The sequence below is a fragment of the Vipera ursinii genome (genome assembly GCF_947247035.1).
Source record: "Vipera ursinii genome assembly, chromosome: 2".
Taxonomy (NCBI): domain Eukaryota; kingdom Metazoa; phylum Chordata; class Lepidosauria; order Squamata; family Viperidae; genus Vipera; species Vipera ursinii.
Window position 1 is genome coordinate 10,183,745 of NC_139513.1, and position 15,046 is coordinate 10,198,790.

At 42.6% G+C, this 15,046-nt stretch overlaps 1 protein-coding gene across 1 annotated transcript; it reads left to right on the forward strand.

Annotated features, from left to right (window-relative positions):
• Positions 1–697: 697 nt before the first annotated feature.
• Positions 698–13,536, forward strand: LOC310633799 (uncharacterized protein). The gene is made up of 6 exons (XM_083351684.1): positions 698–736; positions 1,021–1,614; positions 1,880–1,967; positions 2,096–2,163; positions 2,680–2,809; positions 9,429–13,536. The coding sequence occupies exons 2-6, from the start codon at positions 1,198–1,200 to the stop codon at positions 10,904–10,906; spliced, it is 2,181 nt and encodes a 726-aa protein (XP_083207810.1). The 5' UTR covers positions 698–736; positions 1,021–1,197; the 3' UTR covers positions 10,907–13,536.
• The last annotated feature ends 1,510 nt before the right edge of the window (positions 13,537–15,046 follow it).

Below are 15,046 nucleotides of genomic sequence, written 5' to 3' on the forward strand. Positions count from 1 at the left end.
CTCGTCGTATGACCCTTCCTCTGATCTCCAGGGCTTCATCTGCACATATATTCTTTCACCTGATCCTTCAGTTTTCAGCTTTTATTTCGCTTTTTCATTCCCCCCCCCCTTTATTCATGACCTAATGAGATCCCCCTTCCCTTCGCCAAAGGTCTTAAGCTTCCTAGTCTCATTTCCTGAGGTGAATTCTCAACTCCATCCTTGTTTAAAAATGTTTTTATTTCCCCATTCATGATATCTTAGATTCACATTCCTTTTCTCGTATTTTCTTTTCTTCCTTTTTGCAATTCCACTTTTTTCCAGTCACAGAGGAGACCCATTTGCCCCCTCTTCCTCCACCAAGCAGCCTCGTTGTGAGGTAAAATTTCTGAAATATCAGTTTGAGCTTTTTCTCCATTTGGGGACTGGTTTTTAGATACTTCTTTTTTTTTCAGCGAGCCCAAGAGGGGCCTTTCTCCTACTCCCAAGCCCATCATGCCTACCCTTTCGCTCAGAAGCATTTTCTCTTTCCCGCCCTTTCGGGGAATCCTGGCACATCGCGCAGAGTCCACCAGGGGGCGCCCTGAGCATGCGCAGGGCTCCTCCTCTGGCACAAGGAAACTTTCTCCCAAGAGGTTTCTCTTTCTGTTCTTCCCCCTCCCTTCGCTGAGAGGCTGGGGCGTGGCCTTTGCTGGAAGCCCAGGGGTTGCCGGGAAGCCTTTTCGGGACGCGCATCTCGACGAGACTCCCGAGTTCCGTGAGTGGCGGCGGGCCAACTCTTCCCTCGGGTGGGAGTCCGGGATCCCATGTTCCCCTGCTGCCCTTTCCCATGCAGGGGCCAGGCGGTGGGGGAGGAGCAAAGGAGAGTAATGTGGGTCGCAAAGCGGGAAACGACCTCTGGAGAGCAAAGATTAAACTAGGGTCAGATTTTCCACAGTTCAGCTTGTTTTAGGAGGAGAATTGGACGGGACAGCATCTTCACGTGTTGTTTCACTGGTAAAGTCCACACTTTCTAATTCTTGGAATTTCTTTCCATCTCAGAAATGGAACCTGCAAGCCATTTGTATATCTTCAAAATTGTCTTTTGGCTAAAGAGGGCTGAATGACGTACTATGGTCAGTCCTGAGGCTAGAGGAAGAATCCTATGAATAAAAAGCATTTGGAGATCCACAAGATTCCTTGAACCCATTTGGAGTTGTGTTACAGAACAGAAAAAGAATGGAGATACAACTTTTAGCAAGTGAGGGAATTGGAAAAGGCCCTTCTGCCATTCAGCTTGGAAGCTGTGGGGAAGACTGTTTAAGAACTGGGCAGAAGATCGTACAGAGGGAAACCATCCATTCAGACATTCAGCTCTGGAACTTCAGGAGCATCCAATACCAGAAGGCTGAGGGTCCCCGAGGACTTTGCAACCAAATCCACAACTTCTGTAGGCGATGGCTGAGACCAGAAAAACACACCAAAGCCCAGATGCTGGACCTGGTTGTTCTGGAGCAGCTCCTGGCTATCCTACCTCCAGAGATGGAGAGCTGGGTGCGGGAGTGTGGAGCAGAGACTAGCTCCCAGGCCATCACCCTGGCTGAAGGTTTCCTCTTGAGCCAGGTGGAGGAGAAGAAAGAACAGGTCGAGTTGCAGGTGAGAGACCTTCATCTAGAGAACCCAGAATGGAATAAAGATTTTCTTTGAATTCTTTATTTCTCCTTCGCAGACATCTCTGGTGTTCATAGTATGTGGAGATGTCCCACCAGTTTTGTAGGACGTTATTCCATTCATTTTTCCCTCAGTCTCATTGATGGATATTGGCGGGACTTTCAGGTTGTGTTCAGAGAACAAGAATCCACTTTGTGTTGTGCGATGTCGATTAATTATTCTTTCTCCTTCCTCCTATTTCATTGTGGAGATCAGAGATCCTGAGGGAAAGAGGAATCCATCAAATCCCCCTCAGGAGCTGGTTCTCAGGAGGATATCTCAGGAAGAGGACACCTCAGGTAAAGCGAAGGTCCTCCCATAATCCAGAGAGGTCCCAGCTACCTTACCTTTTCTATCTCTTCCCTTCTGTAGAATACCTCCTATTTTGTTAATTATGATGCATTTTAAAATTCTGTATCCCTCACAGAGAAGCAAAGGATGGGTTTTTCATGTGTTTATGATGGAACTGAAACAGTGGTTGAACCTCCAAATCAAGTAAGTTATGGACATTAATTTGTTAGATTTGTATTCTCCCTTTCCTTCAAGAAGAGAAATGGTGTGCAGACCACACTCTCCTTCCATTCCCCCTGCCCCATTTTTGAAGACGTTTTGCTTCTCATTCAACAATCTTCTTCAGTCCTGAAGAAGCTTCTTGGATGAAAAGCAAAACATCTTCAAACAAAAACAAGAAAGTTCAGTTACCTCTTGAAAAACCACTTTTGGGACTCAGGCTATTAGATTGATAGATTATAGACAGTCAGACAGATCCATTGAGCCAGTAGTAGAATTAGTTTACTGAAAAGCATTGAACGTTCTGCAGAATCAATCAACTTGATAAAACTTGCCCAAATAGTTCTTCAGTCAAGGTTTTTTATTTTCTCACATAAACCTTGGAATCCTCCCTTTACTGCCATTTAATTTGGTACATAACTTTACTTTGGGATTTTGTGAACAATGGACCAGATCTTGAGAATCCTCCTTGGGATGTTCTGTTCCTTATTCCTTGTTCAGGGTGACCTTGTATCCTTTGAGGAGGTGGCTGTGTATTTCTCCAAGGAAGAATGGTCTCAGCTGGATCCTGACCAAAAAATACTACATAATGAAGTCATGCTGGAAAATCATACAAACGTGGCCTCTCTGGGTAAGGATTTGCTACTCATTAATTAGAGAGTTTCAGAAAGTTTGTAGTTAGTTACCATTAGCTATTTCTTATTAATAATCCCCAACTCCTCTCCTGGGAAGGAGAAGGAAAAATATCTGGCTTTCTCTTACTCCAGGGAAGGAATAGCAATAGCACTTAGATTTACACTCCACAGTGCTTTACCATACTCTCTGAGTTGTGGAGAATGTCAGCATATTGCCCCCAACAACCTGGGTCCTCGTTTTACCGAACTCAGAAGAATGGAATGCTGAGTCAAGCCGGTCAGGATTGAACTCCTGGCACGGCGCCACCAGAGCTCCTCTTATAAGATCTTTGGGACAGCTAAAAGGAAAGAGGTCTATGGTTCTTTAGATGGTTCCTCTGCCACTTCTCATCTGCTGAATTTTTCCATTTCTATTTCAATCTATCAATGATAGTTTAACTTCTTGGCTTGAGGAGATGCTCAGCTACATAACACCAATATCAGCTTTTTGAGTCCAGATGCTTTTTCTTACCTGTCCTAGAAAGGGTTGTCATTTCTTCAGGTTCTTGGGTTAATAACTTTTGTTCCTTTTCATTTCTATCCTGAGTCTGCTAAGCTTGTAAGCCGCCCTGAGTCTTCGGAGAAGGGCGGGATATAAATGGAATTAAAATAAAAAATAAATCTAACCAGTACAGGTAGTCCTCCAGTTACGAATGTAATGGAGCCGGCCCGTTCCACTCGAAAACTCATGGGAATCTCATACGTCGAACAAGATCACTCCCTTGCTCATTAAGACGCATGTGGATTGTTAAGTGAACATAAGGTATGTCAAGGTGGGGAAGGCCATAGAGGACCTAGTGACAGAACAGGTCCCCAAGGCCTCCTCAACACACTAAGATACCTCATGCTTCCCTCTCCCTTCCTGCCATGCAGGACTCACCTTGAAAAGATCCATCTCCTCTCTTCCACAGTTCCTCTTGCTCTCTGGCTCTGAGGCCGGGGGATGCGTCCATGTCTTTCCAGTAGCCTAATGTGGGCACCAGAGGCCTTCTCCAGATCCAGGCAGCAGCGGCCTGGAAAAGGCCTCTGGCACCCAGATTGGGCCAGTGGAGGGCCACAGAAGCATTCCCCTGGCCTGAGATCTGGGCGGCAGCAGCTTGGAAAAGGCCTCCGATGCCCTGATCCAGGCTGAGGGGGAAGGGGTAAGTGTCCCCTGGCTCAGAACCGGGTGGCAGTGGCCTGAAAAATGCCTCCGATGTCCCAATCCAACTTCCGGAGGCAAGTGGAAGCGTCCCTGGCTTTGGTTCCATTCTCTGTTGCAGAGAACAGAGGCCTAAAGTAATATGAGATCACAAGATCAGTAGCATGAGATGTCACTCCAGTGATCTCGCGTGATCTTGCATTAATTTAGCCCTTCATTCTCTGAACGGACCGAAAACCTATAGCAGCCAAGAAAGTGAAGGATTTCAATCTTCACGGGGTGAGTATTGAAGGCCTGGTGCCTAGGGAGACCTGGCGTACAGGTGGGGAGGGAGGGAATAACCAGCGTGAATGTTGCAGAGCCTCTGCGGTCGCTCATACAGGCAAACGACTGCCGTGGTGCTGCAATATTCGCAATTTTGGGACTTGCTTGTAAGCACTAATAGCAGGACCACTGTATTTTACTCTACAACTATGTGATTTTGGCAAGAGAAAATGAATAGTAAAGGGAAAATACTTTGGATAGAAAAAAAGGATTTATTACAAAATTGTTTCAGTTCTCACAGGTCTATGCTGAAATTAACCCACTCCAATAAATCTTATGTTATCTCCTAATATCTCCTTGACTGTTTCCCCTGATTATTCCTTAACTCAGGCATGTCAAACTCGCAACGTTACATGACGTCTTGTGACTTTTTCCCCATTGCCGGCAATGGAGGGGGCGCAGTTTCGTCGTGATGTATCTGGCCCGCAGGCTGGCAGTTTGACATGCCTGCCTTAACTGAAAAGTGACTTGTTTCCCCGAAAATAAGCATTATCTTGATTTTATCCATGCGCCGAATATAAACTATGCCAAAATAAGCCCTAGTTAAGACCCCACCCACTCTGCCCTACCATCTGGTTGTTCACAGCTGCAATGGGACAGTAGAGTGCATGGCACCATCATGAGATGAGGTGAGGCAGGTGGTGGGAGAGGTGCCCCATGCGTCCTATACCTGCGTACCTCAGGGCCCCCACAACCAGGCCACTCCCCACTGGTGACCTCTCCCTGTCCATTCAATGACCCAGCTGCCCACCTGCTTCTTCCCTTTCACTCCTCCCTGAGGTGGAGTGCCATACTACAGAGTATGGGTGGGAGAGAGGCAGTCCCCTTCCGCTGTTTGAAAGCCAGGAGGGAGTTACGGAAAAATTATTCTGCCTCTGCTGAGAATCCGCTGCTGGAGGTGCTTTTTTGGATTCCTGCCACCCTGCCCCTCAGATCATGTGTCTGCTGGAGGCTGTCTCCATCTGCAGCTTTGGTCCTGCACAGCGCCTCCTCACACTTCCTGGTCCCCGTTTGCCGTTTCATTTGCAGCAGCTCTGAAGTCTGCATCGTCCCTGGGGTGCCAGTTTCGACCACCTGTCCCCCTTCGCAACTCTATCCACACAGCCACCCAAGCAGCAGGCAGAGCCCCGGAGGGTCAGGGAGGGTGCCGAAGCTACCAGGTATCCTGCCTGCAGCACCTGTGCCTGGCTGCCCTTTCCACATCAAAGCTGGAATGGCGCCCCATTTCAGTAGATGGCAGCTTTGCCCTCCAGTGGCCTTGGGCAATTAGCGGAGAGAGACAGGCCCGTTTCAGCACGTGGAGCAGTTGGGGGTTTACTTGCCACAGCTCCGTTGTATTTCTCCGCTGCCATGGAGCTGGAGAGCTTGGTGTGCCAATGCCCAGCTCCCCTTGCTTCTCCAAAGCATTCGCTAGCCTGCTTTTCAGTTTCGTTGTGTTTCTCTACCGGCGCAGAGCTGGAGAGCTTGGCGCACCACCAGCCAGCTCCCATCTCTTCCCCAAAGCATTCCTTCACTAACCTGCTTTCCAGCTTAGTTGCATTTCTCCGTTGCCGCATGCAGGGAAACAGAAGTTTGTGGGGTTAAAAAAAAAGTTCAATCAGACCTTCAAACTTTGCGAGTTTTTTTAAATAAGATTTTATTGATTTTTTTCTTACATACATATAATTGTTTTTCAACCATCCTGCTGTCTGGGTTTAAAAATGCTAATACATATTTAATTCCTAATCCCTCAATCTTTCCTCTAGCCATTGATAAAATAAGTTCCAGGTTTGGTAATATTCTGTTTCTTCTTTTTGTTTCAAACTCTTAGTCAATCTGTCCATCTCTGCGCATTCTAGTATTTTTTTAATTATTTCTTCCTCTGGTGGTATTCCTTTATTTTTTCAATATTGTGCAAATATTATTCTTGCTGCCGTTATGATGTGTAAAATCAAATATAGGCTTTGTTTGTTAATCTTTTCTGGCTGCATTAACAGGGATAGAATCAAGATCACATGAAGTATTAATACCACTTTACAATGCCTTGGTAAGGCCACACTTGGAGTACTGCATCCAGTTTTGGTTATCACGATGTAAAAAATATGTTGACACTCTAGAAAGACTACAGAGAAGAACAACAAAGATGATTAGGGGATTGGAGGCTAAAACATATAAGGAACTGTTGTTAGAACTGGGTATGTCTAGTTTAATGAGAAGGATGAGGGGTGACCTGATAGCAGTGTTCCAATATCTCAGGGGCTCACAAAGAGGAGGGACTCTCCAAAGTGCCCAAAGGGAGGACAATGGATGGAAACTAATCAAGGAGAGAAGCAACCTAGAACTAAGGCAAAACTTCCTCACAGTTAGAACAATTAACCAGTGAACAACTTGCCTCCAGAAGCTGTGAATGCTCCAACACTGGAAGTTTTTAAGAAGAGACTGGACAGCCATTTGTCCGAAATGGTATTGGGTTTCCTGCCTGAGCAGGGGATTGGACTAGATGTCCTCCAAGGTCCCTTCCAACTTTATTATTATTGTTGTTTTTATGTTGTTATTATTATGTTACAATGATGCATGATGAAGTTTCCCAATTTGGGGGTATTCCAAAACCTTATAAAATTGTTTTTTTATGTGTCTCTTGCAAACAAACCATGTGTATATTTAATTTCTGCAGTTTCCTTAAAAAATACTTCTTTTTGATGGGGAGCTTAGTCCATTTATATTCACTGAAAAAATTCTGTTTTCTTTTTCCATTTCAGTTATTTATATTTAGGCCTAGTGGATGTCGTGATCCTCTGTTCTCTAGCCACTCCTTCATTCTCTTGCTCAAATTTCTCTCTCTGTTCTCCTGATTATGTAGTTGCTTCTTCAGATGTCTCTTCCACTTGTTTCTGGTTTTTTTCTCCTCTTGTCAATGTTGTACTCCTTCATCTAGGAATGCTCTGGTTTTTTCCCTCAAAATCTTCTGCTTTCCAGATTGAATCCAATCGGTATCTTGTACTATTCCAGTTGATTAAAATCCCTTCTGGCATTAACCATCTAAAGTTTATGCCTTTTGGAATCAGCTTTGTCATCAGTGGTAATATCTTCGAGCATCTCTTACTCTCTTAGGTATCTGCTTTAAAACCACAATTTCTTTATTCTTATATTGTAATGGTTCCTTTCAAATTTTCCTCAATATTTCATCTCGTGTTGTTTTCTTTATGAATCTCACGTGCACTTCTCTGGATAGTTTAAGTCTCCTTGCATAGCTTGAATTCATTTGGAATACTTGTATCTATCTCCTTTCAATCTCTGCTCTGTCAGCTTTCAAAGCCTCTCCCAAGAGTTTGATTATCACAACTGCTATATTTTCTTCTCTGTCTTCAGAGATATTTGGAAATCTTAAGTAGTGTTCTGCTTTTTCCATTTCAAGGATCGCCACCGCTCCTTCAAGGTTTTGATTTGCTTGTTCTAATTTCTCATTTTCTTGCTGTAGTATTTCCATTTTTTATCAATATCTTCTGATTTGTTTTCCATTTTCTGAATTCTTTGTTCATTTTTAAGCAACATTTGATGATGAACTTCAAATTGTGTTTTTACATCCAAAATTTCTTCACTTAGTTTATCAGATGTACTTTTTGCCTCTTCATGATTTTTTTGTATTAATTCCTGAATCGATTTTAATGTAGTTTGCATCTCATTTTGAGCGGTGCTTATTTTTTCATGCTGCAACATTGTTTTAATAGATCCCTGGGTTGTTGGATTAGGTCAGGGATAGGCAACTCGACTTCAACTCCCAGAAATCCTGAGCCAGCATGAGTCATAAAAGAACCATGGTTGCCTACCCATGGACTAGGTGTTCCCACAGATGGTGCAGAGGAGGTCTTTTTCATAAGTCTAATAAGGTTTGGTGCACTCATTCTTCCAGCCAACTATCTTAGGCTTAAATCCAAACTGTAAAAGCAGCCAACTATAGGCTAAATCCAGTATCTCGCAGAGAGAAGACAGAGTAATGCAAGCAATAAGAAAAAAAGAAGAAAAATAAATAAATGAAAAAGAAAGCTTTGGTCCTTCTAAACTTGTAAGAGAAGCTGTGTGTCGCCCTTCCCAACTTGCTGCTCCAGAAACACCCCCCCAGCCCTTTGTTTAGCCAGAAAAGTATTTTATTCAGGTCAAAGTGGTTACAAGAGCAGCGAAGCTGGATCTGGTATTTTCGCATGCAAAAGATGCATTTAACTTTCCCTTTTTCCCGGCCATTCCCTTGTTATAAGTTAATATCCAATTAGGTGTTTAGATTTTGTTTGGGGAACGGACCTCCAGTTCGCAGGATTTCTAGTTCTGTATTCAGATGGTTGGATTGGCTGATGCTTCTAATGCCTCATAATCATAATGGTAAAGTTGGAAGGGATCTTGGAGGTCAACTGCAGCTGCAGTACACTGCTGGCTCATATTTAAGTGATTGTCCACTAGGACTCCGAGATCCCTCTCACAGTTACTACTATTGAGCAAGGTACCCCCTGTACTATACCTGTACATTGGGTTTTTCTTGCCTAAATGTAGAACCTTACTTTTTCCACCATTGAATTTCCCCTGCTTCCTCCTTACATTTTAATCCTCTCTTCCCTTCCCCAATTGATAATGTCAGGCTTTCAGCTTGCAATACTTGGCTTGCAGAATGTCAGCCATGACACTATGTGTTTTAGACTTTGTGCCCTTTAATTGTCAGGATGAACGAGGGAAAAGAAATAGTCGAGGTTTTAGCAGCTTGTCTCATTGCATCTTCCTAAAGCCTCATTGGCCAAAATGAAAGAGCAGCATTCTTCCTGCTCTTGTTGCAAGCATTCTTGCTGCTCTTCACTTTAGCAGTAATTACCCACTGAGCAAAGAGAAGCAACCTGCTCCTTAGAAAACTGAAGGCATTTTACGAATGTATGGGTGGAGTAGGCATAGGGGCTCACTCATAGAATGGGATCCACTTAACAAATCCTTGAGGTACAGATGTAACCAGCAGGCTCTATTACATTCATAGCTCGAGGATTATCTGTATATTGCAATTTCGCAAAAAATTAGAAGGTAATTCACTTGACTTTCTACAGTTTGATCTTTTCCCCTAACCTTGTTATCATTTTCATTTCTCTTTTCATTTGGAGGCAATAATGGGCAGGAGAATAAAGATTCTGAGGAGCCATTCCAAGTGATCCACCATGAAGAAAGAATAAAGAAACGTACAGTACAAATGGAAGAACAACATTATGAGAGAAACCAGTTGAATAATTGGAATCAAGAGAATTCATCAACCATTCATGCTTCAATACAAGATCTTCTCCATCAAGAGACAATACGGAAGAAATGCATTGGGAAAAGCGTAAAGTTAATCAAAGCTAAATTGCATGTAAATGAACATTGTCCAATCCAAAACAAAGGCGAAGATGCTGTAAGTAGACACAGTGGGGAAAAATACAATGGGACTTTCACTCTTTCTCTTGGAAATAATTCCCTTACATCTCAAAAGGGGATTAACACAGAAGAGAAGCGTTATAAATGCTTTGAATGGGGAAATCGTTTTAGAAAAAAGAGGCAACTTATTATCCATAAAAGGATTCACACAGGGGAGAGGCCATACAAATGTGTTGACTGTGGAAAACTCTTCTGTCGAAAGTCTTCCCTTACTTACCATCAAATGATCCACACAGGGGAGAAACTGTATAGGTGCATTGAGTGTGGAAAGACCTTTATTTTGAACAGTCATCTTACTGCCCATTCAAGAGTCCACACAGGAGGGAAGCCATTTAAATGCATGGAGTGTGGGAAGACCTTTGCTGGTAGCAGTCAACTTACTGTGCACAAAAGGATCCACACAGGGGAGAAGCCATTTAAATGCAAGGCATGTGGAAAGACTTTTGCACAAAGCGCTCATCTTTCTTCCCATAAGATCCACACAGGGGAGAAGCTATTTAAATGCATCAAGTGTGGAAAGACCTTTATTCTGAACAGTCATCTTACTGCCCATTCAAGAGTCCACACAGGGGAGAGGCCATTTAAATGCATGGAGTGTGGAAAAACCTTTGCCCAGAGTACTCATTTTTCTTCCCATAAGAAGATCCACACAGGGGAGAAGCCATTTAAATGCATGGAGTGTGGAAAGGCTTTTATTTGGAACAGTCATCTTACTACCCATAAAAGGATCCACACAGGGGAAAAGCAATTTAAATGCATGGAGTGTGGAAAGACCTTTGCTGATAGCAGTCGACTTACTGCCCATCAAAGGATCCACACAGGGGAGAAGCCATTTAAATGCATGGAGTGTGGAAAGACATTTCGTCGGAACAATTATCTTACTATCCATCAAAGAATCCACACAGGGGAGAAGCCATTTAAATGCATGGACTGTGGAAAGACGTTTGCTGATACCAGTCAACTTACTGTGCACAAAAGGATCCACACAGGGGAGAAGCCATTTAAATGCAAGGCATGTGGAAAGACCTTTGTGCAAAGCGCTCATCTTTATTCCCATAATAAGATCCACACAGGGGATAAGCCATTTAAATGCATGGAGTGTGGAAAGACCTTTATTTCAAACAGTCATTTTACTGCCCATAAAAGGATCCACACGGGAAAAGCCATTTAAATGCATGGTGTGTGGAAAGACATTTGCACAAAGCATTCATCTTTATTCACATAATAAGATCCACACGGGTTAAGCCACTTAAATGCATGGAGTGTGGAATGACCTTTGCTCGGAGCACTCATATTTCTTCCCATAACAAGATCCACACAAGGTGGAAGCCATTTAAATGCATCGAGTGTGGAAAGACCTTTAGTTGGAATGATCTTACTATCCATCAGGATTCACACAGGAGAGAAATCATATAAATGTATGGAATTTGGGAAGACCTTTACTCAAAGAACACATCTTATTTCCCATAAGATCAGGCACACATGGTAGAAGAACTTTTCCAAGAGGGGTCAACTTGCAATCCATAAAAGGATCCAAACAGAGGAAATTCTTTTAAAGGCATGAATTGCATTTATAACAGTAGTCCTTTTCCCCATAAGGCCCACACAGGGGAGAAACTATACAGGTGCATGGAATGTGGGAAGATCTTTGGTGACACCAGTCCACTTACTTTGCACAAAAGGATCCACACAGGGGAGGCGCCATTTAAATGCATGGAGTGTGAAAAAACCTTTAGTTGGAACAGTGATCTTACTGCCCGTCAAAGGAGTCACACGAGAGAAGCCATTTAAATGCATGGAGTGTTGGAGGATCTTTACTCAAAGAAGTCATCTTATTTCCCATGAGACACACAAGAGAAGCCGCATAAATGCATGGAGTGTGGAAAGACCTTTAACCTAAGAGGTCAACTTACTTCCCATAAGATGTTAATGCATGGAGTGAGAAAAGACCTTTACTCAAAGATTTCATCTTATTTCCTATAAGATGACCCATATAGAGGAGAAACCACACGAATGTATGGAGTGTGGAAATATCTTTCCTGATAAAAGTGAACTTACTTTGCACAAAAGGATCCACATGGGAGAAGCCATTTAAATGCATGGAGTGTGGAAAAACCTTTACTTGGAACGGTTACCTTAGTCCCTATAGTAAGATCCACAAAGGAGAGTAGCCACATAAATGCATGGAGTGTAGAAAGACCTTTAATCTCAGAGATCAACTTACTTCCCATAAGATAGTCTACTTGGGATAAACCACATAAATGCCTTGGAGTGTGCAAAGTGTTTCAGTGATAATGTTTCCCTTACTTCCTATAAAAGGATCCACCCTTGGGAAAAACATTACAACTGCATGGAATTTGGAAACAGCTTCAGCTATAGTGTTTTCTTTAGTAAGTAGCCTTATCAATTCAGGGTGGGAGGAGCCTGAACAGGAATAGTAATCTAAAATCTCATGCAAGGGTCTACTTGGATAATAATCTTTATAAATACTAGACATACTTCGATATGATCCAAATAAGAAAGTGAACGCTCGGTCCTTATTCTTTTAGATAAGTAGGAGGTTCTATGGCAAAAATGAGAACAAGTGGAGATGAAGTGCATTAATGGGCCTGAAAGTGATATAGATGTCAATAGTTAAGTGATGCAGGTTCCCAAATCATTTCAAGTAATGATGAATATATCCACTAGACCAGTAAAAGTAAAGGTAAAGGTTCCTCCGCACATGTGTGCTAGTCGTTTCCGACTCTAGGGGCCGGTGCTCATCTCCGCTTCATAGCCGAAGAGCCAGCGCTTGTCCAAGGACGTCTCCGTGGTCATGTGGCCGGCATGACTAGACGCCAAAGGCGCACGGAACGCTGTTACCTTCCCACCGTAGTGGTCAGTTCAAAAGCACGTAAAAATGCAAGTAGAAAAATAGGGCAGTCACCTTAATTCACACAAAAGGAGCCACACAAGAGAGAAGCCCTATAAATGTATGGAGTGTGGAAAGAGTTTCACTTATAGTAATTCTCTTACTTCCCATTACTGGATCCATACAGGGCAGAAGCCATATGAGTGCAGTGTGTGGAAAGAGCTTCTGTGAAAATTCGTCTCTGTCCATAAACGGATCCACACAGGGGAAAAGCCTTATAAATGCATGGAATGTGGAAAAAGATTCTCTAAGAGCAGTGATCTTGTTTTCCATAAAAAGATCCATACAGGGGAGAAGCCACGTAAATGTATAGAATGTGGAAAGAGCTTTATTAAGAACTGTCAACTTATTTACCATAGTAGGATCCATACAGGGGAGAAGCCTTATAAATGCATGGAGTGTGGTAAGGCTTTTATTAGAAACAGTTCTCTTAACATCCATAAAAGAACTCACAAAGGGGAGAAGCCTTATAAATGCATAGAATGTGGAAAGGGCTTTATTAGCAGTAATTATCTGAATTCCCATAAAATGATCCACACAGCAGAGAAGCCACATAAATGCATAGAATGTGGAAAGAGCTTTACTAAGAACTGTCAACTTACTTACCATAGTAGGATCCACACGGGAGAAGCCTTATAAATGTGTGGAGTGTGGTAAGGCTTTCACTACAAACAGTTCTCTTAACTTCCATAAAAAAACCCACAGGGGAAAAGCCTCATAAATGCGTGGAATGTGGAAAGACCGTTTCTCGGGGCCATTATCTTAATTCTGATAATATCCACACAGGAGAAGCCATATAAATCTGTGAAATATGGGAGGAAAACCTTCAGGAGGAGCAAAGATGCTTTTTCACGACAGATGCAAAAAACCAATTAAATAGTTCTGCTTTCTCCCTGTTGCTTGTCACCTTGTCAACTTTTTTCTTGTTTTTGACATTTTGGAAGAAGCTTTTTTAATGTTATTTTTGACTTTGGTCGCAAGCCTTAGTTCATTTTGAGCTTTAGCTTTCCTGACTTCCATCTTTGCAGGCTCAGGCTGATATTCTGCCTTAGTTATGTGCCCCTCTTCACTTTTTATACTTGACCTTTTTAATCTTTCAATTTGTAATCTTTTTTGTAATGTGGTGACCAGAACAGAATGCAGTGTTCCAGGTGTGGCCTTACTAAGACTTTATAAAGTAATATTTAGAATAGAATAGATTAGAGCTGAAAGGGACCTTGGAAGTCTTCTAGTCCAGCCCCCTGCTCAAGCAGGAGAGCCTATACCATTTCAGACAAGTGACTGTCCAGTGTCTTCTTAAAAACCTCCAGTGATGGAGCGCCCATAATATCTGAAGGCAAGCTGTTCCACTGGTTGTCTTCACTGTTAGGAAGTTTCTCCTTAATTCCAGGTTGCTTCTCTGTTTGGTCAGTTTCCAACCATTGTTTCTTGTCATGCCCTCTGGTGCTTTGGAGAATAGTTTGACCCCCCTCTTCTTTCTGGCAGCCCCTCAAATACTGGAATACTGCTATCATGTCACCCCTTTCTTCTTTTCTTTAGATTACTCAAACCCAAGTCCTGCAGACATTCTTGCTTTAGTCTCCAGGTCTTTGATCATCTTAGTTGCTCTTCTCTGAATTTTTTCCAAGGTCTCAACATCTTTTTTGTAATATGGTGACTAAAATTGGTTGCAGTATTCCAGGTGTGGTCTTACTGGGGTTTTATAAAGCAGTACTAATACTATGCGCGATCTTGATTCTATGCCTCTCTTTATACAATCCAGGATTGTATTAGCTTTTTTAGCTGCTACTGCACGCTGCTGGCTCATATTCAAGTGATTGTCCACTAGGACTCCAAGGTCCCCTCACAGTTACTGTTTTTGAGCCAGGTCTCATCTAATCTGTACTTATACCTTTGGTTTTTCCCGCCTAAATGTAAAACTTTGCTTTTCTCCACATTAAATTTCACTTTGTTGGATAGGGCTCATTGTTCAACATTGTCAAGATCTTTTTGGATCCTGAGCTTGTCTTTTGGGTTTTTGGCTATTCCTACCAGTTTAGTGTGATGTGCAAATTTGACAATTTCCCCTTCTATTCCTTTATCTCATTGATGAAAATATTGAAGAGTACTGGGCCTAAGATGAAACTGTGATACCCCACTGCTTACTTCCCTCCATGTAGATGTGGTACCATTAAGGACTACTCATTGAGTGTGGTTTGTCAGCCAGTTAACAAATCCATCTAGTGGTGATGCTGTCTATCCACATTTTTCTAGCTTACCAAGAAGTAGGTTTTGGTCTACTTTGTCAAATTCTTTGCTGAAATCTAAATATACTATGTCCACAGCATTTCACTGGCCTACTATTTTAGTCACTTGTCAAAGAATGAAATATTTTTTTGGTATGATCCATTTTTAACAAAC